At 36.5% G+C, this 27,961-nt stretch overlaps 1 protein-coding gene across 2 annotated transcripts in view; it reads right to left on the bottom strand.

Annotated features, from left to right (window-relative positions):
* ARFGEF1 (ADP ribosylation factor guanine nucleotide exchange factor 1) overlaps positions 1 to 27,961 on the bottom strand; it is a 91,013-nt gene that overhangs the window by 20,716 nt on the left and 42,336 nt on the right. For both annotated transcript variants that reach the window (XM_026115256.2, XM_064507431.1), the window contains exons 8-23: positions 27,133 to 27,305; positions 26,221 to 26,354; positions 24,063 to 24,297; positions 19,832 to 19,931; positions 19,571 to 19,710; positions 19,358 to 19,466; positions 18,140 to 18,341; positions 16,796 to 16,907; positions 15,287 to 15,492; positions 15,104 to 15,188; positions 14,145 to 14,316; positions 12,797 to 12,948; positions 9,878 to 10,006; positions 6,278 to 6,436; positions 5,728 to 5,878; positions 879 to 969 (exon numbers count right to left, since the gene is read on the bottom strand). In XM_026115256.2, the coding sequence (XP_025971041.1) occupies positions 879 to 969; positions 5,728 to 5,878; positions 6,278 to 6,436; positions 9,878 to 10,006; positions 12,797 to 12,948; positions 14,145 to 14,316; positions 15,104 to 15,188; positions 15,287 to 15,492; positions 16,796 to 16,907; positions 18,140 to 18,341; positions 19,358 to 19,466; positions 19,571 to 19,710; positions 19,832 to 19,931; positions 24,063 to 24,297; positions 26,221 to 26,354; positions 27,133 to 27,305 (2,350 nt within the window). The remainder of the gene's footprint in view (positions 1 to 878; positions 970 to 5,727; positions 5,879 to 6,277; positions 6,437 to 9,877; positions 10,007 to 12,796; positions 12,949 to 14,144; positions 14,317 to 15,103; positions 15,189 to 15,286; positions 15,493 to 16,795; positions 16,908 to 18,139; positions 18,342 to 19,357; positions 19,467 to 19,570; positions 19,711 to 19,831; positions 19,932 to 24,062; positions 24,298 to 26,220; positions 26,355 to 27,132; positions 27,306 to 27,961) is intronic.

Here is a 27,961-nt window from a genome sequence, read left to right as displayed (position 1 = left end):
AACCACTCCAGAGAGCATGATTTGTACTTGCCTTGACAAAGAGATACCAGAAACACTTCCCATTATGAAGCAGGGAGAAACACTGCAAACCTAAAGAGCTATTACGTGTTTGACATTAAGTCTCCAGGTAGTTTGATGTGATTTTACTGTAAGGCAACTTTTACTGAACTGACATCAATCCTGCTGCCTATGCTCAGATCATGGAAATGCTTGTATGCCTTCAGAATTATACCACTTTGTACTGCCATTGTCAACTTCGGCCACCATTTGGACAATAGCGCTCTCTGATGTCTTACATGCTGAGAGAGCAAGATCCATTAAAACTCTTGTCTAATCAGTACTGCAAGACAAACTGAGAATTTTTATGATTTATTATGCCTAATCTTTTCCAGTTAGCATGAACATGATTCACAGAAAGAAAGATTAGAACAATAATTTTGGAAATTTCAGATACCATCCACACAGTCTGGAGGAAGGAAAGAAAGGAGCCGGTAACTACATTTAGAAGTGGGTCTGTCAATAATGCTCCCTGTACAAACATAAAACAAGATTTGCTATGTTTTATATATAGCAAATCTAGATGCACCAGATGGTACTGTCTTCATTCTTGCATTTCTCCTGTAATGACTTTTTTATCAATAAAAAGGCTTCTAGCCTCATTTTCCTTCTCTTCCTTACTGCAAACAAATTCTGCTCCATTAAAAAAAAAAAAAAGACAATAGCAAAACAACCCCCCCCCAACAGCACTTTAATATAGCAGCATTTATAGAACAGTGATTCCAAATACTCATATAACTAATAATTTCCTATCATTAGGGCATGGTGTTCAAACACGGTTTTGAAAGTTTCAGATGCAAACAGCAAATGTAATACAATACCTGTCTACAGCAACGACAACACTTTGGGAGCTAGTTTCACCAATGGATTCCTGAATACTTGCTATCTGCTTCCAATCCACATTTCCACCAACTGCAGAGAACAAAGTTTGAAAAGGCGTAAGAGATAAAAGAGAAAGGGTAGGGGAGAAAGAGGAAGGGAACTCATGTCATTACCTGTATAACTGAATATACATTTAATTCACAACAAGAGCAGTACATTGTTAATTTCCCATGCATGAGTAGGGCATCTCAATGAATAGCTGTATGCTGCGCCAAGTCCTCTAAATTCTCTGTCCCCATATATCTGTATTATTCCCAGAAGGCAGTTCACATTTGGAGCTATTGTATGAATAGATAAAGGAGAGAAAATTTCAACAGCATAAGGGGAGCCTCTTTCCATCTTTAAATGGATCTTTGGCAATTCTACAAATGAAAATAAACAACAAAGGATAGGCAACACTGCATGAAGGAGAATTTTTTACACGTTATTAGCAGCAAGTGCGTAAAGCCATCCTGATAAGTCTTCTTTTTAACCGTTCATAGAGAAAAGCTTCCGCTAGAACTCCATCTTAAAGCTACTTCTGAAGTACAGCAAAATTACCACCTAAAAATAATGGGGGGGGGGGGGGGAGAGTAAATAAAAATGGAAATATTTGTTTTGGAAGCTAGAAACTGTACCTCACAACTGAAAAAGCTCATATTAAGAAATTCCTAACTTCCCAGTGAGCAACTAGGTAACCGAGCCATCTGAAGTATTTTTCTAGGGTATTCACAGAGTATCCTTTCCATACATATAAAACCTTACATTAGTATTTCAGTAGCTTGCAATATGTTTGGGTTTGATCAAAACTTGTCTTTTAAGCATACAAGCTGCTAAGATGAACTAGCTGGAATCTACATAATGTGCCAGCTAAGAAACACATATAATGAGAAGCTCTGTGAGAGCTGAATTGGAAGGGCTATTTCCAAGAAGTCTGATAACCCTAACCACCTCTGCCAGTTTGCATGAAGACTTCTTGTCACTGTAGGATTTATGGTGAACACTACAAAGCCTAAGGAGACAGCAGATATTTTGAGTGTGAACTTATATTCCAACAGTTCTGAGATCTTTCACAAGCACACACAGTCACCTACACAATTCTGCTCTGTGAAAAACTGCTTCATCCAATTCCCGTTTTCCAAAGAGAATTTCTGGTTACTGAAACACAACACTTTGGATACTACTTGCTCACAGCAGTGGCTTTTGTCTTCCAAATTGATGAATAGAAATTAGAGTAGAAGAAAGTTAAACTTCCTGGTTACAACTGAGTAAAACATTCTGACCAAAGAAGCAAAAGAACAGATACTTATTCCATTACTTTTACCATACAAGTACCTTTGATATCGCTAATTTCCAAGCAGAAAAAAAATATTCCACAGTAAGGGAATGATGCAAGAGTGATGAAGACATTTAAATCGTGCCTGATGAATGCACACCTTAATCCCTGTTCAGGCAGTAAATAAGCAATTTTTTTCTTTTCTTTTTTTTTTTTTTTAAGGAATGAACAGCTATTTCAGCATGAAGTTGTGAATGCTGCAAAAAATTAGACTGCTTATGCATATGTCTAATTTTGTAAGCTTGTTTGAAAGATGAGGCTTCTGCAACACCAGACTGCAAATTCATGTACTCTAATTAAGCAACTATTTTGCTCAAAAATGTATGTCTGTGTATATGGGTACATATAGTACAGGTTCTTCACAGCAACATCATTTTATAGGAAGACTGGTAGAAAGCTGTAGTTCCCAAAGATACTTCAGAGTGTGTGGCGGACAGATGAGTGAACTTTTGCCTTAAACGTTTCTGGGTACGTAAGATGCAAGCCTTGCCGTGCACACTGCAGATTTTGCAGGAAACCATAACCCCGAACAAGCCATTTGTTTCCATGTTTCCGGCGGAAACTGGACTGAGCGGCTGCGACCCCTGAAATGGTCTCCGTGACCACCCAGGACAGTGAGCCTGCACCGGACTAGACCAAATTGGGCAGAGGCTTTGGGACTTGGACTGTAAATTATTGAACGGAAGCTGTCTAGATGTAGCCGCTTAGCACAACTTCTGTAAAACTTGCTTAGCACGAGCAGCTAAACTTGCTGAAGCCTTAGGCTGCACTCAGAAGAAGGGGCTCCAGAGCTGGTTCTGGCTGGAAAGATAAGAGAGGTAACAAGCAGCTTGCATTCCTGTGCTTCGCACTCTGAAAGGGAGGATGTCAAGGCTCTGAAATAAGGCCTGCTTGGGCGCCAGGACCCTGGGAAACAAAGCCTCCTCTCACTGCCAGAACAGTGTTAATTAGGGGGGTGTGGACTATCTCCTCCTCATCAGGACCTTGCAAGATAACACCCTACTTTCACTGCTGGGGCAGTGTTAATTGCTCTAGTCTGGAATTACCACCTCCTCCTCAGGACCTTGAGACACAACAGCAGATCCCAGGAACAAAGACACATTCATCAGCAGAAACTGAAACAGTAAAGATAAGGAAAGGAACAGCCTGCCCAGGGACAGCGATGAGACCCAATAAGGAGCAGGAGACCCCAGACCAGAATATTACTATTGGTCTGAACTACCACGTGAGGGGTGGGGAGCTTAGATTGGAAAGTTGTAATTGCCCAGGGATTTCTTTGTTTGGGGTCCCTCTTCAGAGGCACTCAGCTGGAGCTGTAATTACTGTACGCGCATCATTACAATTTATTTAATTCACTCTGATGTGGTGCCGAACTTTTCCAAGACACCCAGGGTGAAGAGGACCACAGGGATGCCGCTGGATCCACGGGTGGTGATCCCCTGCCCTCTCTCTCCCTCCTCTCTTTTGATGCATGTTGATAAGATCTGTTCAAAGTGTGCAGCACAGGACTTGTTTGTCTAGTTGAAGTAATCGCCATTAAGTTATTGTTCCTAACCACATGCCTTGTCTTTTATGTTAATAAATCATAAAACTGGTTGGCTGGTGTTTTTTCACCTTAATTCAGTCCAAGAGCATCATGAACTTGGTTGCCAGTCTCAAGGGGAGGGAGGTCATCCTAAACGACTCCTTTTAGGCTGTGACAGAGCGAATGTAGAAAGAAAATTAAAATATCTGCATCATGAGACAACAAAAATCCTAAACATAACTGTTATGTATTTGGGTTGCATGCATCAAGAAATGTATGATTAATGGTCTTTGTGGGGCCTCAAATTGCATGCTGCGTATCCCAGTAAAAGGCAAGAACACAAGAAACCGAGAGCACTAGAACTAGAAGGACATCAATTCAAAAAAAATAGTGATGGAGTAACTGATTTATGGAGAAGAGTATAAACACCAAAAAAGCTGAGAAAGGAGCTTTGTCAGAACACAGTCTTTAAGTGTATGAAAACTACATTCCAGTGAGTTAGGTATTTTCCTATAGGATTACAACAAAATTATTAAAAAAGAGAAAATAGATAGATTTTCATGTCTTCACCACAACAAGCATTCCAGAATTTCAGTTCAGACAGAAGTATTTTTATGCATTTAGACAAGTGGCAGGCACAAAAGATCTTTATGAGTGGGATCTACACCAGTGTCTAACAAATATGATTTAGAGACACCTGACTACAGTTTACATTCTTGAACTATTAACACTTAAAATTTTTAAAGGCTAGTCACTTCAGCACAGAGAAACTGCCAGCATTTGGAAATAGAACAGCTGAATAGGTCACTGGGGAATGCTAAAATCGTGAATGTATATTAAGGAGCAGGAGCATCTCAGTATATAAGATGTCAGCAGATGCATTAACTTCCAAGGTTTCCTTTCAGCACCTTTTGGTGAGGTGAAGAGAATATATGGAGACAGGCCAAAGGAGAGCAGAAAGTAAAGGACTGACTGCAAGCTAAGAAAAACTATGAGGAGGACACAAAGCCAGACAGTAAGGTCTGGTTGAAGGCTAAGGTCAGGCAAACGGGTAAAATAATCGTAATTGCTCCAAAAATGTTGCACAAAGAGAAAGCTCAAGGGAACAAAAAGCTTTTGCTTGACTGTGGTTAACAGTGTCCTCACGAAGCTAGCATCATACTAAAATTGACACTTTCTAACAATCAAATGCGGTTATACTCCCTTGACACTTCCGTAGTTTCCTTGTACAGATATAGATCTGTATGTCTGACTGTGTTCCTATAAAAACACAACCTTGAATTTAAGATAGGATCCTTATACCTGTGATAGGATCAAAGGAAAGTAAATTGACTGAAATTTTATCTTTAAAAAGGTGTTCTAATGTCTAGTTTTACCAAAAGTATTACATTTTTATAGAATCACACGTTTTTAATTAACTAGATAATTCTATATAGTATGCAAGTTCATTAACTAAATCATATTCATTTTATCTAGTTCATTAGTGGTTTGAATGCACGTAATTCTCACAGACATCCATAACAGCATGTTTAATCTGCACACTGCAGATTAACCTAACTTGCCTGCTAGGTAAAGCACTTGGGACACAAACTTTGCAATATTATTAAACCTGGTCATGTCATACTATCATCAATGGATTATTACTTGGTCAGCTATGTTTTTAAACAGAAATAAATATACACATATACTTCTTGGAAGTAAATAGTTCATCCTTTTCTTACATTCTTCACTCTCCCATCCTAGCAATAATGCTTAACATAATAAAAAGTATTCCAGAGATTTCTAATCAAACCACAAGGCACAAACACACACAAGATTTTGAAAGGACTACTTTATGGTTATATTTCTGAAACTGATAGCCACCAGCAAAGGTAGGCACAAATTTTAGTCAACTGTGCCTGAACAGAGTCAGTTGTTAAGTGAAGTAATTAATACTGAGATTACTTACCAAGTCCCAACCCTGCAAATTCATCAGGTGCCTGATCTTTTGTTCCAGTAAAAGATCCTTCCCTGCCACGCACTGTTCCTGAGATGTAGCGAGGTTTTACTCCAGTTCCTATTAGCTGTGCCAGCTCAAGTTGACTGATGCATTTCAGAATCTAATTCAGAGTAAAGGAGTTACTTGACAACAAAAAGTAGTTTGAAACATCAAACTTTCTTAAACATTGTTCTAAAGGCACATCTTTAAAAGAAAAAAATTCTAATTTCTAAACACTCTAGGTCAGACAAGTGCTCTCAGGCTTCTGACTAAAACTGAAAGTGATTTAAATACTATGGCGTTTGTCTGTCACTATTTTATTTATTTCTTTATTTTAAACTTGGATATGTTTTCCTAAATTAATTGGGTGCATAATGTGCAATCCTACCTAATGGATGTACTAAAGTATATTTGGCATGCTACCTAGGAAACACTGTATGCATGCACAAACAAGTACTCTAGTGTGCTCAAGATCAGTACGCACATTTTCTTAAAGTTTAAGAACAAATGACTCTTGTACCTCATGCCAGGAGTTTCCTAAATAGTTTCCATCTGTATGAGCCACCGTGATGAGTGTTTTAATTGTATCAATATTCTTCTGTTTCATTTCAGTAATACCAGAACTCACTGTAAGTAACGTAAATCTTGCTAATGCTTGGACATAGGCATCTCTTTCAAGCTACAAAAGGAAGAAAAAGTAAGGTTTGTCTTGTGTGTAAGTATTTTCTTAGTTTCTTTCTTGTATTAGAATCAATCTGATTTTTTCTTCTTTCAACAGAACATTTCAACCTAATATTAACACCCCCTCAGAAATCAGTCAATCACATTTTGCAGATCAATACTACAAAACTACCTAAACAGGAGTAATTCAGCTTACAAAAAAACTTTACGTAACAGTAGTCGGCAATTGCAGATGGCTGAACCTGACGATCCAGAAATCCTTCCCAACAGCATGCTCATATCTCAATGGCATATGTTTCAATGGCAAACATAAATCAGTAAGACAGTTCTGACTACCTAACAGTTTAAGTATGTGTATCACCAAACTGATAAAACTAAGTCAATGCATGAGTGCTTTATGTCATCTCTACACCCTCGCTATTCAATATGACAAATTCCTTCCTTAAAAAATTATTTGAAAGATATTGCTAGCAATCAAGGAGATATTGCAGACATTAAAATACTGAACGCTACAACACTATTACATAGAAAATCTTTTGTTAAGTGCACGAAGAAAATCACTGCATTATATTTTAGTGATGACACTATTGATCTTCTCTTCATGCAATTGAATTTCCAAAGCTTTCTATATAATGAAGATTGTCCTTTTTTCCTACAGTAAGCTAGAGGATTTTAAAAAGAAAAAAAAAAACGGTCTCCTTCCATTCAGGAACATAAAGTGTCAAGTTCGACAGCCTAGAATACATAGGTTGCTGGGTTTTGTTTGGCTGTGGGTTTTTTGTAACAGGATGCTGTTTCTGAAGGAAATGAATACTAAGTAGAAAAGCTAAAAGTCCCAAATGTTTCTTCTTAGCTAAGCTTTCTGTATTCTTCTACTACACCTGGACCTACTCTAAAAACATTGCCTTAATGGATTCTACTTTCAAGTAGTTTTACGTTCTTCAAGTTTTTGGTGTTTTTTGGAAACAGTTGCTAAATTATACATCTAAAAAGTATACTTTACCAAACCCATAAACCTACTCAGCATGCATTTGAATTAATCTACAGTTTGGAGCACCTCAGAATCTTGTGAGATAACACTGTCATGGGTGAGTAAACAGCAACTGACCTATAATCTAAGCAGATGAAATATATCAACAGGGCACAGAAAAGGGGTGTTCTGCATGTAGGTACCTGATGTATATAAATACAGTATCAACATACCAAAGGAAAGTCCTCAAGTATCATACAAACCTATTACAAAAGTAAAAGGGGATTACAGTTGAGCTCCCAAGATTTTTTTTCTTGTTATGTATCATCTGAAGTTGATAAACAAATAGTGTAAAACAGAGAAACAAATGGCAATTCTGAATTATTTTTAGCTGTTTAGATGGTTAAGGCAGTTTTGAAATTAAATACATTGAGCACATAATAAAACCAAATATATGTATTTTTAAAAAAATCTCAGAAAGAATGTCTGTTTCATAGAGAAAACACAGACAGCACAATAGAAAGCAACAACACAAGACAAAATCTCACAGGACTACACAGCACAGCTGCCATATTTGACTCCAACTACCACTACAGGGCATGTTGGCAAGGGCACCTCAACTTAAATGTAATCACAGAAAAACAGATGTTAAGTGTACTAGGCAAATAAGCTCTGGAGTCTGCAAGTCATATACCTTCTGTAAGAGAGAAGGTCTTCTCTCCTGTCAAAAAAGGGTGTTACATTCCCCCACTGTCTCATACAGAGGAAGAAAAAGTAATTCACCATTTTTTCTAAGCCATTCAAAGTAGAAGAGGAGAACAACTAAGCAACGTGCCCATCAACCAGAAAGTAAAAACAGATGAGATATGCAAATTAAGTATATCCTTTCAATGCCTATCTTGTTCCAGATGCTTAAAGACAAAAAAACCAGATTGTGCAACAGTCTTGGATTAAAAGCATAAATAAGGAAAACCAAAATTTTTAATTGAGGGTTTTTTTGTAGTCAGAGGTGAGCATGCACAGTTAGAATTATATTGCGTGCTTAGTATGCTGAGTATACTTAGTATACTGCATACTTGCGTAACACTGAAAGCCTGCGCTTCCCTCCATTAACTCTAAACGTGTAAACTAGCGTTAACTGTTCTTAGACACTGATCTTGACCTTCTATATGTTTATTCAATCAAACAGAAAAGTTGCCAGCACCAGTTAGGCACAAGAGAAAATTGCTTCCAGAGAAGATTAGCTCAAATATTGCTGTAAGATCCTCACGCTCCAAGAACGTGCATCTCTTTCCCCTGCACAACCAGGGCAGGCCACTACAGGACTGTGAGCTAACTCTAGCAGCTGCAGAAACTGATATTCCTATCGGTTTCACTTTTGCAATTCAGAAACAAAAATGACAGGAATATACATTTCACTGAGCCAGGCAAGGCTTTCTCAATCCAACTTGTAAGGCAGTCCACTTCAGGCCAGAAAAGAAGAAAAAACTGAAGTGGAAAGACAGAAGAAGGAAACCTTTCATTATCTCAAAACTGCTTTTTCAATCAGCTGTATCAGAGCTCTGAATATGCCTTACCACATTTAGATAACTTTTTATCACTATTTGCTAAATCAAAGTGCAAGTGGGAAGGGAACAGAAGGCATTCACTATAGTATCAGAGTTCAAGCTATTTTGTTTGAAGTTATTCTTATAAAGTATTTTTAAAAAGTGTTTTCGGTATGCACATTACATTATGTAATGACAAACACGAATTCTTCCCTCCATGTCTTTGTTTGTGCTTACAAAGCGTTTATGGCAGATCAGTACTCCATCTATTAACTAATAGCTTACAATAAAAGAATATTCACTAGCTATGAGTTTTAAAGTGGAAGGGGAACAGGGGAGACTTAAGACACAAATCAAAACCAAAACCAAACCAACACAGCGATGCCCAAGTGTAATCAGCATTATCTCCTAGAGCCATAGTCTGGAATACTTGTCATTGTGCTTAGTGCAAGATGCATTAATGTACTGTATCAGGAATGACATTTCCAGTGACATAAAACTTAGAATGGTACCCAATTATAAAAGTATTAGAATAGTATCATTTCTCTGAAGTTGAAGACAATTTTTCCAACAGTTTACAAAGATATTATTTAATTATGAAATAGGACAGAAAGACATTTTAATAAACAACACTTACAATAACAAAGCTAAAAAGGAAAGTAATTTGACAAAAAATAGTCAGTTGTGGAGAAACAAAAATCCAGTATATTAGCATGACAGAACTTACCACAAAAATAGTAGCTGCTATTTAAAACATTTCCAGTCAAAAAAAATGAGACAAAGCAGTGATCCTGGAACTAGGCAGCCTATTAGTATTGCAGCGCATAGCTTCAGCAACAAGATAACCAACTCTGAGAACCATACTAACACTAAGCTCATACATAAATCACAATATTGTCACAATCTTAATTTTTTATATTACCTGAATGTTGAAAATGCAAGCAATCCTGATAGCACATCGTATACCTTCCAAGCAGAGAGAGGCAACTTCTGTATCATCACAGTCCTGCAGACCCACACTGAATGCAGCTAGGAAAGGTGTCCATGCCAACTGCAACACAGGCAAAATAAGGGTTACCTTATCAACAGTTAGTATTTGAAGACAAGGAATACTGCAAGTTTCAGCATCTTTCTAAAATGTAAATTCAGCCCTCAACACATATAGTTAAATTTCACATCACCTGTTGCAAAAAAGAAACGGTGAGAAGTGATATGAAATATACCAAATAAGAGACGAAGTAATACAGAAGGACACCCTCCCCCCCGAAATGTACCCTCCTCCACCTCAAGCAACCAACCAAAACAACTATCTTCAGAGAGCTGAGAAACCCCTCAAGTTATGCTAGTCAGACAGCTCTTACAGTTTTAATATAACCTGGATAACATTCATCTGTGCTAAAGGAATATTTTGCAGTTAGAATAAAGGTAGAGGCAATAGTTGTGACAAGAACCAACACGTTCAATTCCAAAGTGGATACTACTTTTCATCCTAAAGTAACCTACATACTCAAATACGACAGTTTTTCCTGGTAACACAGGAAAAAAGAATAAATAATGTTGCTGTATTGTACCACGCCTTTACTAATTTAAGTGAAACCACTACAAGATGGTAACAATACAAGACAGATTATCATTCTCTCCCTGATCTCTCTACTCTAATTTTGTTGTTCTTGGTTCTCCGTCTTTTTGTGTCCAAACCCATGGCTGAAGTTCCCCATGCTGCCTGCCTTAAGAGGGACTGAGAGGGAGTAATATGCTCAACTAAAAGCCACTGCAGAAAAGCTCACATGGTCCTGTCCTTGTGGTCAAGGCTCCCTCTCCCACAGGCAGAAAAACTGACCAGAAGATCCAGAGGAACCTGCCATAATTATATGTGGTTATGAATGTCCACCACACAAGCTTGAGGAAACCCCCAGGGCATCCAGAACAGTTTTAGAAATAACTACCTGAAAACACCCCAGACGCTACACACGATCAGCAGGAACAGCAGTAAGCAATGGATTTCACACTTACTTTCATATTAAAGTGATGCAACACAGCTTTGGTTTCATGTAAGCCAGCAATTCCAAAAGCACTACTTCAGAAAAGTATTCAAAACTTCAATATACCAAACCACAGTTCTGGGAGATAATTAAAGAAACCAGACAAACTGCTGGATCCAGAACTTCACTCCCTTTTTAGGAGGATTTGTTTTATTTTTTCATTTCTACAAACTAATCTTAAAGCCTCAAAACCAAAATTCTTTCTTCTGTTATGAACTATTTTGAGATCTGTACAGTATGCTTTACGTTTAGATTTAGGCTATTATTTATAATAGACTGTTTTGTCATTAAAGGTCATTTTGTCATTAAAATTAATCTTCTGAAGGAAACATTCTGATTTAAGGTGCTTAGATTTGGCACACACTGAACTTCTGTTCTGTTTTTATAATTTAGCTAATCTACCTGTAATGAGAAATTTTACTCTGGCATCAATAGGTAAAGGATATACCTACAGATTTATAAAGTTCTGCTGAAATCTAAATAAAATAGTCAGTATGAAATTATATATTCTTTATTTTCACAGTTCTCACCTCTTTGAGAAGAGAGATCTTTGCTCAACATATCACACTATTAATACTTAAATTAGTTTATGGACACCCTAAAGCAAGAACATTTGGAAGTCTTATGACCTTCACAAATGATAGAGGCTGGCAGTTTACACAGAAACTTCATTTTGCACTTCTTTCAAAAAAATGCATTTTGCAAACACACTTTTCAAATATTAGAGGCTAGGAATGCTATAGAGTAACAGGGTCAGTATTCTAAGGAAAAAAGTCTATGAATTTTACAGATGCTTGTATTTGAATTTTTTTTCAGTAATTAAGTAGTCAATACAGAGAAATTATGTTCCATGCACCTCTACTAACCGATATGCTGAAAGTAGACCCTAAATAAGAACTTGATTTAGCATTTAAGAAATCTGCCTCACAGACAGCAATCTTATTCCCAGATCCCCACTCCCTCTTCAGTTAGGGCCTGGAGCTCAATCTGACCTCACAGCATGTCATTTCAGGGAACAATTTGTTTCTTGTAACAGTAGCTTTCTGAGAATTTAAGTCCCTGGAACAGTTCACAAAAGAGTCAGATGAGCACTGCTGGTGGCACGAGGGCAGCGAATGACAGAACATAGGAAAAGCACAATTTCTTTTCAGCGGCTGTTTACTGAAATTATTTAGTTAAGCCAAAGACCATATCAAAAAGCATACTTGGACGTAATGTAGATCTCTACTGGACATACTCCATACCTATAAATCTGAATTGCTTGTATGGAAAAGACATTTGTATTGGAGATAGCTTGCACCTACGCAATGGTAAAGACAGTTGATTAGAACAATGGCATAATATAGGTTTAGCTATCTCCCCCCAAACTATATGGCCCTCCCAGTCTTTTCTGAAATATTAACTTGCAATTCCATTTGCAATAGGCACGATTAGCTAAAAGTGTACTCTAATAACTGCTCCCCCCCCAAATGCAACGAAGTCATCTCGTTCAGGAGCAGGAGGCACTCAAACATTGAGATGAGTCATTTCTTACTTTTATAAAGCTGTTAACTATGCCTCTATACCTGAAGTAAAAATCTCTTCTTGCAAGTTTTTAATCACTCTTTACACTTTTCTCCCCCCCGATAAACCACTCATAACTCTATTACATCAAGATTTCTATTACAGCAAGACTTTTTTCATCAAATGCAGTAGATGCAAACCTTTTATATTCTCAACAAATCCTGTCACAATCACCATTTTGCATTATGGAAAAAACTATGTAAAATTCTAGTTAAATACCTAAACACATAGCTCACCTTAAACATGGGTCTCACATGCTCCAGGTGCGTTGCACTCGTAAAAGGTGCTTGAACATGGCTAACCGCCTCCATAAGAGCTTTAGCTGTTTTAGCCATTTGTTCCATTTCCAAATTATATAAGAGTCTTCTCTGCTTTTCACTAGCAACACCTGCAAACACATTTTTTTTCCTCTCTTTACATTTGTATATCTTCAGCAGTGGTGTCTCCAGGATTATTGTACTTCAAAACCGTTCATTATTTAAATGCCGTATGTTTTTTCTATTGTTGTTATTTTCTGAAATTACCATACTAGCAAGATATTTTTATTAGAATATTGATAAAAATTAACTCAAGGCAAACTTACATATGAAAGGTAAACTATTTTTAATCCTACATGGAAATTCAAAATTGGCACATAAAGTATTCTTTCTCCATCACCTCAACTGACAGCATAAATATCCAATGCGATACATCCCATGAGCTAAACTCAAAGCAAACAGAAGTTTTGTAGCAATCCATCTCCACAGAAAACAAGAACAAAAATAATCCTTTTCTCTGGCAGAGAGGACTACCTTATCACCTTTTCATTTCAGTAATGGAACCTCCATCTCATCAAAAGAGAGAAACCCAATATAACAATTAACTTCTATAAAACTATAATAAAAACATTACATTAATTGAATGATTACTGAAAAATCAGATGGATTCTTTTCCAGCTGCAAATTTCCTGTAAGCTATGTATCCGTGAGGCTTAGAACTTACTTAAAAGTATACAAATTTCACTACATTGGGAAGAAGCCAAGTCTCTTTCCAGTGTTCTCTGTAGAAAACCAGAATTAACACCACCTGAATCTTCAGACTATGCAAAACAAATAACTTTGTCTTGTATTTGAGAGAAGAAAAGCTAACTTTAAAAGTATAGTAAAATCAGGGCTCTGTAAACCAAATAAACCAAGATTTTTGGAGAAGAGTGCCTACTGGAAGAAAATACAATGGTTACCCTAAAAATAGAGGGCACAACCACTGTGTTTGTTCTGTATTGTGCCTATCTGCCAAACTGTTAATTCATAAAGCCCTCATATGCATTTCCTTATGGTGTTGCTCAATGCCAAAATCTATTTTCTCTAAGGGAAATGTACTAAATACTGTGCATTCATAGTGATTCACATAGTGATGTGAAAACAAACAGTCGTGCTTAACACAGATTTGAAGGCATTTTTAAGTTAAAAGGAAAAAGATGTGAAATAAAAAGTTAGGACTCATTTTATGTTAGGTAAGTGGTGCTGATTTGATTCTCTCATTTCAAACAGATAACAAAACTGAAGAGCTAACATTTTGGAAAAACCTAACACTGCAATTACTTACTTTGCTTACTGGATTTTGTGGGTATCGTTAATTCTTTTGTTTCTTTCATTGAAATCTTCTTTCCTGCTATTTCATTATAGATAGCCGACAAATACTCTTCAGGGAGATCTTTACTGTCATTGATACCTCTATTCATTTTAATATACTGTTCTTTTGTCATTTTGTTCTTTACCTGAAACCCAGAAAGAAGCTATTAATATGAACAATTGACAGAAGTTTTTAGCAGTTACAATGCTGTCTACAAAGCTGCCAAACACATGAGAAGTTACCACAAAGCATGAACTTGCTGCTTCAGAAGAAACTAAGTATCCAGTAAGACTACATTCTCAAATCTACAAAATCATGCAAGGCCAAATGGGAATTACAACACTCACAAGCATCCAGTAGGATCTGCACTTTCATTAGCCCTCAATTACAACAAATTTAAATTAGTGTTTTATTTTGTCATACAGACTAGGCTATTTATTTTAAATAAAAACCTATACACTTTTTCAAGATTTTTTTAAAAATGATTGATGATGATTAATCATTGCAACTTTGAATGCAATGCACTGCAGGTATTTATCAAAATACAGCTGCATGATTATTATTTTTTTTTAGCTGACTGAAATCAAGAGCAGATTTGTGTTAAAATCAATGGGTACATAGTTATGTAAGTTCTGGCTTTGACTGTAGGTTAGCTCACTGCTGTGAGTGCTGTAATATTACAGCAAATCCATACAATCTCTTCTCAAGCATGTTACGGAAATGATACCTTACAGAAACGTCTAACCAAAACAACTTAAAAACCTCAACACCCATGAAACACAATGCTATTACTTAAAAAGTGCGCAGATCTAAGCTACTGTATTTCTTAAACGCATCCTGCTGTTACATTAAACACCAAGGTTTTACAGCTACAGTGTCACAGTATCTCAAAGTTAAAATTCTATGGATACCAATTTTTTCTAGCAACATACCTGTGGACTGTGAAGATCTGTTGTCAACATGATAATTGAGTAAGCTAAGACATATGCAGTGTCTGCACTAGCAAAAAGAGTTTGCCTGATGTGGGAGAGGAAAGAAAAACAGCAAAGTAATATATTAGCAACTTTTACTTACTATTCAGCTTCACAAAGTTCTGAAAATAAAGTATTATTTACCCTTGGTTACATTCTAAATATCTAGCAGCAAATTTCTCCATTAGGCGATCAATTTTTTGAGCCTCTCCTGGAAGACGAAATCCCTCTAGAAACATACGCAGAGCTGAAACAAAATCCTTTCCTGAAAAGTCGTGCTGGTCCACATATGCATACATGACTTCTTTGTTAAATTTATCATTGTCTCCCAGGAACTCCCCAACCTGAGTCTAAAATAAGAACAGAAAGAGACAAACTAGTGCATTCACACTGGAAGACACTGGTAAAGTGCGAACAGAGACATACTGCCCATATGTCCTACAGAAAGAGAGGCCTGCATGGGATTAACTACGACATATTTCTGATTCTCCTCTACTTGTTAAAGCAGCATATTTTAGCCATACATTCCATCATAATGCTCTTCTATGTGCTCAAGCCTGCCTACTTTCCCCCTTCTCTGATTTTACTCCTGTACCATTTCACTCTGTTACATAAGAGATCACACGTGCACAACACAAAGCGAGTATTACCAATGACTGTTCTATTCCCTGCTGAAATGCTTTGGGTAGTTAGGAAACTTACTATAGGAATGAAAAGTTTACTAAAGCCTTGACTTTATTCCCACTGCAGTACAGAGCTCAAATACATGCAGGTGATGCTCAAATACAACCAACTGGCACTCAACTACATCCAGCAGATCACTATCACAGCAACACAGTACAATGAAAAACTGTGCTTTCAGACAAAGGTGTCTGTATATGTAAACAGAGATTCTAATGCTGAAGCTCGCGACTTCAGTCATAGCTGCAAGCATGGGCATATGCTAGGCCTCCTACTGAGAACAATGAGGGTGGCTACTAGGCAGAATGGCACAGGCTGTTGTTTGAGAAAGCCAAGTCTTCTGTGACAATACCAGTGTAACACATTCTCAGCCTCCTCAGCTTGATGGTGCAGGATCCTCTCAAGGCCAGCAACAGCTGGTTACTGTAAACCAAATCAAAGAACTGATCAAGCTTAAATACTTTTCCTTTGGGAGGCAGGAAAGAATGCTTTCCATGCTGTTGCATCGGATTATTTTTTAGCTGTCTCTGAGGGATAGTTATTCCTAGCTCTTACCTTACTGGGCTGAAGGAAATACAGTTTAGTAAGCTGCTTCTAGCTATACTAGCAAATAAATACAAGTCCTGAGTCAGCTCAGGTAGATCAGCCATTTATTTCATGTCCCCACTGAACTGCATGGTGTGGATAGTACAGGATAGTCATTTGTTGTTTTCTATTTTAATCCATCAGCTGCCTGCAAGAATGACAATGAATGAATGAATGCAAGAATGACTGGACAAAAGACCAAAGCTCTCTCACATACTTCAAATTCTTTGAGCTTACAGAATTTGAAAGAGAAGAGTCTCCTTTTCTTCTTCCTTGTAGCAGAGTATTCTACACCTTAAAACACTCTAATATGATTTTCAGTTAGTATAAAACACATCAGCATGAGCAAAAAACAGTCATCAAGAATAAGCAAAACAGTTTTCTTACTGAATCTAATCTTTCCTCTTGATGCAAGAACTGAGCAATATCTTCAGGGGTAGTGCCGAGCATTCCTTGTTCTTGCAGGTACTGTATCCCTCTCTTTGGCTTCTTATTGAATCTGTACAATCAAGATCAACACAGAATGAGAGCGAAAACTTATCTGTGCACATACCCATACCTGCTTCATCGAAAAAAATTCAATAATCTTGGATGAGATATCAAAATTGGCATATTAGTAAACATTTTTTCCTTTATCAAACTAGGTATTAAGTAGTAGCAAATTATTCCTTTATATTATTATTATTCCTTCCATTTATCTTCCCCCCCACCGTAAACAGCTTCCTCCTCCCTAAGCAGCTGCCACTGCGGCATCCAAGCAGCTCCCAGTAAAAAGGGTAAAGTCTTCAAATCCACTATGCAATGAAATGAGCCATCCCTCAGACTCAGAGCCGAACACTATTGCTTACTGTGGTCTAGGATGCAGTTTCTGCTCTTCCGCAATCTAACTAAAACTAACTGAAATTCCAGGTTCATTGCAAGTTACAGAAATGTATGTGTGTATATATACATACCTATATATACACACACATATACACAACACACGTGTGTAAAAATTACTGCATGCAAACTACATAGTCTTGGTTTGGAAAGGAATAATTGTCATTTATTGTTTTCTATTTTAATCCATCAGCTGCCTGCAAGAATGACAATGAATGAATGAATGCAAGAATGACTGGACAAAAGACCAAGTGACTGAAGGAAACTGAGGCCCTAAAGGACTAAGGCATGTTTGTTGGGGGACTGAAATCTATACTAAAAGAAAGTTTTTGTTTTTGCATAAAGTGACTTCACTGAGGAGGTGGGGGTCACAAGGCTGAAATCACATGAAAGATTCATGTCAGACTCCACTGAGAAATTATATTATCCTCCACTTCAAACCATGACATTTACTTAAAATTAAATTAAAGAGAACATCATCTTATGCATATAGGCACTTCCACGAGTAATGTGTAAAGTAAAACAGGCAGTATTCAACTAATTTCATGAGTTCAATGTACTTTTTGCCCAAATATAAAAACCTGATTTTTAGACAAGCAGGTCTGGAGAAAAAAGAACAAACATTCAGAGTACTCATCTTCTAGCTGTGAGGAATTAGGTTAACACAAAACATTGTTGACAGGCTCCAAAGGGAACACCATTCAGCACTCTTTCACCAGAGGAAGTGCTGTTACATCCAGAGTTTTTTTCCTAACAGAAGATGAGTATCTATGAGGAGAAGGAAGAAAAACCCAGGAATCTTCATAGCTCCAAAAGAATCCACCCTCCCATGGGTGATAAAAGGGCACTCACAAGTCAATTCCTTGTTCTATTATCTCCTTTTGTTGCTTTAGGACCTCAAACTGCTCTGGATTGTCAGTGCCAGACATCTGTGTGCTGTAACTGCCAATTCCTGATGAAGCTGTAGAGTCCAGGGAATTTAAGCTTCCATATCTGTTAATTGTCTCAGGGTGCTTGGTTTCATTGCTGTCCTGTTCTGTGGGTTTTTCTTGGCCTACAAATTGGTGTGTGGGGGGGGGAAAGTTACATACATACAAAATACATACACACTAAAACAAAATAAAAAACAGTTTATTCTTCAAATCCTCTCTGAAGACTTCTAAAAGTTACTATGGTATCTTCAGTGATCGATTTATTTTTATGTAAACATTCTGCCTCTGTTCTGGTTGGGAAAAAAACCCCAGAAAAATTACAATATATCAAGGGGGATTCTTTCAGTATAACACATATCTGAAATTTAAGCTCTAAGTTACAATTGTAATTTCAAAGCACTTGGAAAACACAGAAGCAACACCTCAGAAACCCAAATACAAATCTGTCCCTTTATTCTGAAGTCTGACGTCACACTCGGACCTGAAGCAAATCATACTATTCAAAGTTTTTGAAAATGAGTGCCCCAAAAGTGTATATGATTACATATGCCAAGTAGCTGGTGCTCGCTCTCAATTCACAAAGACAGCAGTGCTTAGCATCTCTAAAAATGATGTTACTACTTCAGCTAACAGCTTTAAGCACTTAAACTGGAAATTGTGGCATAACCTTGGTACTTTTTCATCTCAGGTCAGATGGAAAAAAGACTAAAATCTGATTTATTTATTTCACTGCTTACAACACTGGACGTCCTATAGCTATGTATTAGGAAATTAAAAAAAATCTCCATGCAGCTTGCTTTAGTATTAATTTGATCTGTGGGAAATTAAACTAGATTTGAAAGTAGGGGATCTTCCAAATAAGTTTTATGGTGCCCTTAACATTAGAAATACATGAAAATCACAGAATTCAGTCACTTTCAGTATAATAGTCTCCCAGGAATTTAGACAATTATGAGTAACTTGTTCAAATGACAACCATCCAAACTTATTAACATATCTTCAAAAATTATAAACAGGCTTTTTTAAATGCAATAGCTTTTACAAAGCCAGAAACCAACAATATCACAGTGCTGCAAAAATGCACTAAATTTCTGCAGTACATCTTTACTAAAGCCAGAACAAACACAGCCCATCTTACCAAGTGTTGTCTGAGAATTGGGATTTACATACTGATCCTTACTCCACTCCACCATGCACTTCAAGATTGATACCAAACATTCCAATCCTTTCTTTCGCAAACTTAACTCCTAGAATGAATTTTGAAAGAAATACATTAGTGAAACGGAGAGTCTAGTTTTAACCTATCATGCCAAGAAACTTGAAACTTTGTAAAGTTTGACAGAATTTTTACCTGAACATTGGACATGCCAAGTTCTTGGCTACCTCTTCCTTGAGCAATCTTTGATAGGTCATTAACCAGTCTTTCAAATATGTTTGCAGCATTTAAATCACAATCGTAGTTCACATAAATGTCCACTACACTCTGGGCATCTATAAACCAAGTGACATTATCAAACTTGAAACAAAAACTAGATTATTCAATGGAAGACAAGTTCAGTTTTGCTCTTTAGCATAAAAACGCAAAAAACTAGAACCAAAAGGTCCTTAATACCTGCACATATCCGTGTCAGTGTTTGTATAACCATCCATTTATGATCAAACGAGCTAGTAGAAGTTTCCAAGATATACAGGAAAATTTCTTTGAAGAAAACCTAGCAAGTATTCCAGGAAGAGGAAAAAAAGCCATTTGTTATATCTAGAGCACAGTAACTCTCAATGTCATCAACCCCGAAGACCAATATTCTGACACACAATTCTGAAAGCATATGGACAGTACTTAAGAAGCATTTTAAAGATGCAGGAAAGGGAAGAACAGGAGGGAAGGAGGAGGCGTAACTTTATTTATGGTTAATGTGTTTGAAGTAGGACTTCAAATTAGGACGTGTACTTGTGGAGTTCTGCCCAGTTGAAATTTTGTTTATATTCTGATTACACTAAAGCAGAAGAACTGCAAATGCTGTGAAGTCCTGAAGGACAATTTAGCCTAGAAGACTAAACTGCTGTTAGATTTCCAAATCATCTGGGATTTTTAAAGAAGAGATATTACCTCACCATGAAAGATTTTCTCCAAGAGCTGAAAATATTATGGCACAGAAATAATAAACAGCCAACAATGTCAATTTTAAAGTACCAGATCTTTCTTAGAAGGGAAACAACTAGACACAAGAGAATCATTCTATATCATTAGTGTATTGGAGGGAGAGCACTGGTCAGACACAGCATATAAAATGCAGAACCTCTGTTTATAAGAAAATCTTTCTTAAACCAGATATTAGTTTTCCCTGAAAGTGCTTCAATACAGATGCCTTCATTTGGAACAGAGACTACTCTTCCCCTGGTCAATAAGTTCCCACCAGTTCTGCTAGTATTACAGTCCTATTCCTTCAGCTGCGCGTGCTTAGCAGCTAGGGCAGGCCTTTTCTGACTTCTTTCCTAGCATAAGCAGTGACTGTTGTAAGAGCGTACGAACTCAAAATGTGAACCACTAATGGCATTACATCACCATTATACACTTCTGACAGTTCACCTCTCCTTAGCCAGTTGTGACTATGAAATCCATCAACATATGTTTTTTTTGAGAACACTAACAGTCCCCAGCCATCAAGCTCCTCTGCTCTGAGGGCAGAACACAAACATCCAAATGCATTACTAGTTTGTTTTTAATATTAAATATTCCCTTATATGACAGAACTTTATGGAGATCTTATGTTATCAGCCAGGCAGAAGTACGTTTTGCTTTAAATCACATTTATTTTGTGGAAAAAAAAACCCATAACATTGATTTTTCAAGCAACGTTGATAGTAAGCTATTTCCTCAAGCAAAATGCACCAAAAGATTTCTTGCACTGGCCTCTTCAAGGAAAAAGAGGCAAACAACACAATCTCACAGTTATTTTTCTTTACTAAGGAAAGCCTTCCTAGGAAGCATAAGGAGTTCAACACATACCAGGTCAAATGAATGTAAGTGGAACACTATTGCAAGCACTTAAAATATATATATGATATTAGACTGACTTTAGCCACAACTTTATGGAATCCAAGTGGAGGAAGACATAAAATTATTAAATATCATGCTCTGAGCAATTCTTTGCCACATATTTGCTGTTTTCTTAATTTTTACTTGAAGATGATAATGCCATTGACCCACTCTGGAATCAGAAAAATGATTATTTTCTGGTAGAGAATTAAAAAAAGAAATCACTGATGGAACAGAGAGAAAACTTTCAAGTATGAAAATTAAACCCAAATCTTTAAGCTGCAAGAGAAATTAGCTGGAAGGCCTTAGAAGAAACTTACTTAGATCTCTATACTTCTGGAACAGAGCAGAATTTTTGCTTCTGGTATCAACTTTGGAAAAGCACATCTTGGGATGTATGACCTCTCTCAAAGTTTTACAGATTGTTTACATTTTAGATATTTACAATGATGTCTATCATTATGTTATTTACTAAAAATTACATCATAGACTTCAGACTACTCTGAGCATATCAGGAAACTAAACCAGAAGAGACCTTATGCTTTCATTTGGGTAAACTGAAAATAGAAAACAGACAGGTCATTCAGAGTTGTGGAAGGGTGGTAAGGAGTATTATAGCTAAATGACACCCCAAATCCCTTGAAATCGATGACCTGATTTCCAAGAAAATATTAAACAAAATAGGACAAAGGAAGGAGAAGGGGCCTCTCAAACAGTTGCCTACTGCCAGGGTCAGAGGTGGCTCGTGCATTAATGCAAATACACCTGCTGACTTGTTCAGAAAAACAGCTACAGTAAAATTCAAGTAAAATTCAGACTATTAGAGGGTAGCAATAGCTGAGAATTGAACAGTAAAGGACATACTAAAGAGCTTAAGTGCAAGGTACCACCTCTTGGTCACTTTCAACAGAATCTGAAATTAACTCTTAAAATTTCAAAATGCCAACATTTCTTACACAGAAAAAAATTGCTGCCTCAATCCTAAAATGCAGATTTTGCATATTATAAATCAGAGTATATTGCTTTCCTTACAGCTCCAGGAACTTACTAAAGTCACAAACAAAATACAGATTTATCTACTTGTCTGCCCATATCTTCTGTATAACCTTTAAGATCACTAGCTGAAAGAACAGGAATTCCTAGCTCACACCCATGAGAAAAAAAACACAAAAGAAAAAATAGAATAAATTTCTCAAAATTGCTGTCCCTTGTGCTTCATAACAATAGAAATGTCAGCACTGGCAGCATCAAGCTTTTGGCTTTCATATTTGCAAAGAGGAAATACAGCCTTGACATCCTGTGATAGTCCTGATTTCAGTATATTCTAAAAGCTGCTACAATACTGTTGGGTAATCTACATCCAAGTTTTCTCAGCTACAGTGTCATTTTCTGTTTGAAATTTAAGGATAGGATGGCAGAGATGGAAGCTCATCAAATTTGTGTCGGTAAGCCAGGTTGCAATATATTTAACACCTACATGTTGACCTATAAGCTCCGCAAGCAGGTAGCAAGCCCAACACTTTACAGGCAGCAGGCTGCATGACTGGAAGAGTAGCTCTGCCCACTCTGTATGCTGTCCAGGACATTGAGCATGCACCAATCTTGTTGAGCACTCACAGTTTGTCTCTAGAGTATTTTCAAGGCATGTTCAATGAATCACTAAACCTGTATTTCTATCTAAGCTATCCTCAAAAAAATACTGGAAATCATATTGTTTCTTCCCCCAAAAGCCTTCAAAATAACCTGGTAAGTGACAAGAACATGACAGCTTTTTGACATGGTACTGGCAAAATCAGGAACTAAGCCTCTACATACATCTTTCTTTCCCCAACAACTTAGAATTCACCCATCCAGTAAGAAAATCCTCAGTGTTTGTGTCTATCAGGACTCAGATAACTCAGTTCTAATTGCTAAAAAACAACCTTCTGTCTACTTTTGGTCCAAGGAGTAAAATAGAGCGTACAACTTTTGAGACCTGAGGAAATAAGATCTTAGCTAGAACATATTAATGTAGGCCCTGATGTCGAAGGCAAGTAGCTACAATAATCAAGTATTTCGGATCTGCCTAGAGAGAGGGAAAAAAAAAAATCATTTCAAGGGATGTTAAAGAGAATCCACATAGCATTTCATGACATGAATTTTTCTTCTAAAATTCCTTTGAAAAACCATACATTACATGCAGTTTTTATAAAGGTACTCAGCTTCTCACTTTGTATCATGTAGTGTGGAAATAAAATTTTCTAATTGCATCACTGAACACCAGTTGACCAAGCTTATGGAGGATAGTAACTCACACAGGGAGTATATGAGAAGGGAATAGTAGGGAGAATAGTACGGAGTATGGGTATCATAAGTTATGATTGTAAAAAATTCACTTTAATCACAAAATAATCAAAGCATGTTTTGTACAGTAAGATTTAGAACATAAAATGAAGTCTCTAGTAAGTAACACATTTTGTTAAACAGGCCTACACAAGCTTTCCTATCACTTTCTACTACACCAATCAACTTGACACTCCCTGAAGTTCCACATTACTTCTGATGTTAGAGTAAATTTTTATTTTATTTACTCTCTAAATATTCCAAAGGAAATACTGCTGTCTACTACAACAATGCCTTTGAAACTTCATTCAAGTGCAAGTATCATTATTGTCCTTGGGCAGAGAGCTCCATTGCAGGGGAAAACTATGTAAGTCTTCATGCAAAAGCTGAGATTCAGGAAGAAAAACAAAAATTTCTCAAAGACAGACCAAGCTACATACAAATACAGACACTCACCTAAAATCCCCTTTTCAATTAGACATACCTCAATCTGCATCTTCAGATGAGTCTTAAAGTTTGAGAGGAGGGTAAGAAATATGGAAAGTGAAAGTTCAAAAACTTCTGGAACGGATGAGACTCCATTTTTTGACAGTGCAACACAAAGATACTGCTTAATAGCATTAATAAACATCTCATTTGTCCTGAAGACAGGTCCTGCATTCTGCAGAATGGACAGAAGCAACTGCAATGAAAGAATCTTTGATCGCAGTTCATGAGACCTAGAATAAAACAACACAGCATATGAACCACATGCAAGTCTTAAAAATTAAGGCATTCTTTTGAAAAGTCAGTACACCACAATGATTTTATACATGGAACATTCATGAAATAAACACAAATTTGAAACAACTTTGTTTAGAAAGAACAATAAAAAGATGTTGAACACATTTGCTGGCCTCACCTATTTCATAAGGTGTGAAAACTCATTTTCGTCTAAAACAACCTCAAGGACCGAAACCTAACAAATGAACTTTCAGGAAATTTCCCTAAAGGAAAGCATTTTCTTCCATCTTATTTTATATCTAGGAGAAAAGGATTCAAAAACATTAAGCATGTCCCTAGATCTTTACTCCTAGTCTTGTGTGTCTAAATTAAAGCTCCATGCCCGGTTACCTGAAATTTAAATATATAGAAACTTCATAGCTAATAATTTCATCGGCAAGATGATTTTTAAATATCCACAGCATTTAAAGAATTACATATGCTATGTCTACTCTCCCAATTACAAGAAGAAAGCCGTCAATGCCTCAGAACCAAGATAAATTTTAGGCACTTCTCCAAACAGAACATCTCTCAATTCCTTGGCAGCTAAGTCTTGTCCTAAATGCCATTTCCTTAGTTTTTCTATATGAAGAGCTTAATCAGTTCTAATGTACACATCAAGGACTCCATGGATTCAAATGGTTCCAAGTGCCTAAGTAGCTATTGCTGCTCTTCCACAGGGAGTTAACCCATTAAAGCCTTTAATAAATAGTATTCTTAATCACAGAGGTGACTTAAATGACAACATTTTTATGGCACTTTCCAGAAGATAGATTCTCTAGAAGAGAGAGGAAAAAGCCTCAGGCCTCTAATCTTCATTCTTAGATTTCCTAACTTTCCAAAGAGCATGACTAGATGACAATACAAAAAAGATTCTATATCAACCCTTCAAAACCCTTTCCGTTACATTATTTTTTTCAGCTTATTACTGATATCAATGATTAAATTTAAGCTGCCTTAAAGCTACCCAAGTTAGAGTGGGAACCTGAAATAGTAAAGATGATGTTATTTTAAAGAATACCAGGCCTTTGATATTCATCAGAAGTCATTTTAGAGTTTTAATTTTTTACAGCAAAAAAAGTCCTCTTGAAAAATTATTACAAACTGTTCCTAATATGCCAAAAAGATTCATATACATTCTATCCAAGATCAGAAATGCAAATTTCTGTGCCAACAGGTGTGACTAACTCAGATACTGGCATCCTAGATACGAAGAGTTTGTTTTACAATAAACAATTCTCTCAGCCAAATTGAAAACATAGTATCTTCTGTCAGATGGCAAAATTTCCAAAACAGACAAATAAAGACCTTATTTCCAAAACATGTCTGTTGAGAAGGTTGTCAGAAGTATCCAACCCAAATATGAGAATGAAGAATACTGTATCACAAATTTGTCATAACTACTATCAATTCAATATGAAGACCTTATATTAAGATGAACTATGTCGGTACGCATACTGAATACTCAACATGCCAGAGAAACTGCAGGGCATAAATGACAATGGTTATGAACTTAGGTGTTACTCGAAAGAAGAGTAAAAATAGTTGAGACCAAAGATACCTGAAAACCTTCTTTACAAACCCTGCTAGATGTAACCTGTTACGCACAACAACTAGGAAGAATATTAGGTACTTATAGGCAGTGTAAGATTGTTAAGAACTCTAAGATTCTTAAGAAACTTTTAAAGAGGCAGATGGGTAAGATGCTTTCATTTAACATACAAAAGATGCAGTACAACATAAAAGTATCTTTTCAAAGTTTCTAGGCTCTTTTACCATACACTATTGTTCTTTGAATAACTGAGGATTCTCAAAAATATTTAAGTAACTTATTTCTAAAATAGGAAAGACTCATTATAAGAACTCTTAATTCTACTTACTTTGGATCTGGCGGACCATCTGACAGGGGCTTCATAGAGAGTTTACACAGTGACCTGAATACAAGGAAGGCATCCTTTTGTAAAATGTGGGAAAACTTAGCACCAGGGGTAGGTCCTGAAGAATTTCCAGATTCCTAAAGAAGTTAACATATTTCAGTATTCCATTTTGCATTAGCAGGGTGTGTAGGGAAATCCCCACCTCCTAGCAACAAGAAGTTAAGATATTATACAATATAACCAATTCACTATAATTTTATGGTCTCAAGATTAAATTAAAAAAGGTAGTATTCTGCAGCACTGTTAAAATAAGCATGCTCACTAACAAAAACTGCCATCTCTCAGTAAGAAGTCAGAATTACATACAGACCACTACAAAATTAGACCGGTCAAGTTTAAACAAGATAACTTGCACAGATTTGCCTTCAATAGTTTTCAGAGGCATTTCATTAGAACACAAGTAGTTACATATCTGTGGCAAGATGCATCTGGTAAAGCTTTTAGGGTACAACACAGATTCCTAATACCAAGTTTTTGCAATTCTGTACTATTGTTCCACATATAAGCAACACACAATGTCATCCTCATGTTATCTTCAGCAAGTATGGCATACATGTCTCGTGATTGTAGCTTTTCAAGCTTAAAGTCTATTCTTCCCAAACCTAATTATTTACTACACTGACAGCAGAGACCCTCTGTCAGTAGATACTGTACACATGCTGATACCTGATAAAACAGAGGGTATGTATTAAAAATACAATAAAGGTTAGAACATTATTTAACACTTGAAACTCATCTGAGTAAGTTATTTTATGGAATTATATTAAACATTCTCTATAGAACTGTTTGGCAAAAAAAATCCATCCATCTCAATCAGTCCTTTTTCAGGATTTCCCAATTTATATTTGCCTGTACCTGAGTGTCATTAGAAGAGACAGATAATCTGTCATCAGGTAAAGATGGTGTATAAGCAACAGAAATTGGAGTCCCTGGAATTCCATTTGCCTGAATGTTTTCACTGTCACTGCCATCCTCTAATGTTACAATTGTGCCATCAGCACTTGCACTTTCGGCAGTCCCTTCTATATCTGTTAGAAAAGATATAAAAATTAATCCCAAATATTAAGTAAGAATGCAAAGTAAAAAGAGCTTTTAAATATTAAATCAACCAGACTCATAGCTTCATAAGGTAGAAAGGAGCTTAAGGCAAAATTTACATTACATCGCTAAAAAACTGAACACACTAATTCCCGCTAATGAAAATCACAATCAAAAGTGACTGGGAACTTTACAGTACCAGGCACACCAGCCTACCAAGTTTCCAGCAAATGTTGGGAAAAAAAGTCATTAGTTTCATATGTACTTTCCAACAAACTGAAAAATACTGTGCTTCATTAGTATTTCAGAGAGAAGCCCATTGTCAAGAGTTTATGTGGGCACAAAATAAAAACAAAATGAACAAAAATTCTGAGAAAACTGATAATAAATTAATATCACAAGTAAAGAACTTAAGCTTTTGTTATTCTTTTCTTTTTTTGAAAGAACAACATGCTCCAATAGAGAGTGTAAATTAATGCTTGAAATCTCGTCCACTTTATTGTCAAATAACATACTGCTAAGGTCAGACAACTTAAAAAATTAACATGCAAGTGTTAGTTAAATAAACGTATTTTAGCTAATGAGTCAGTAGTGTTAAAATAATTCTTAATGTCAAGCTTCAGATTGTAATCCTTACTGAAAAGGC

The sequence above is a fragment of the Dromaius novaehollandiae genome, chromosome 2 (assembly GCF_036370855.1).
Source record: "Dromaius novaehollandiae isolate bDroNov1 chromosome 2, bDroNov1.hap1, whole genome shotgun sequence".
NCBI classification, from domain to species: Eukaryota; Metazoa; Chordata; class Aves; order Casuariiformes; family Dromaiidae; genus Dromaius; species Dromaius novaehollandiae.
The sequence above is the reverse complement of the archived record's forward strand: the minus strand, read 5'-3'. Positions and strand labels throughout refer to the sequence as shown.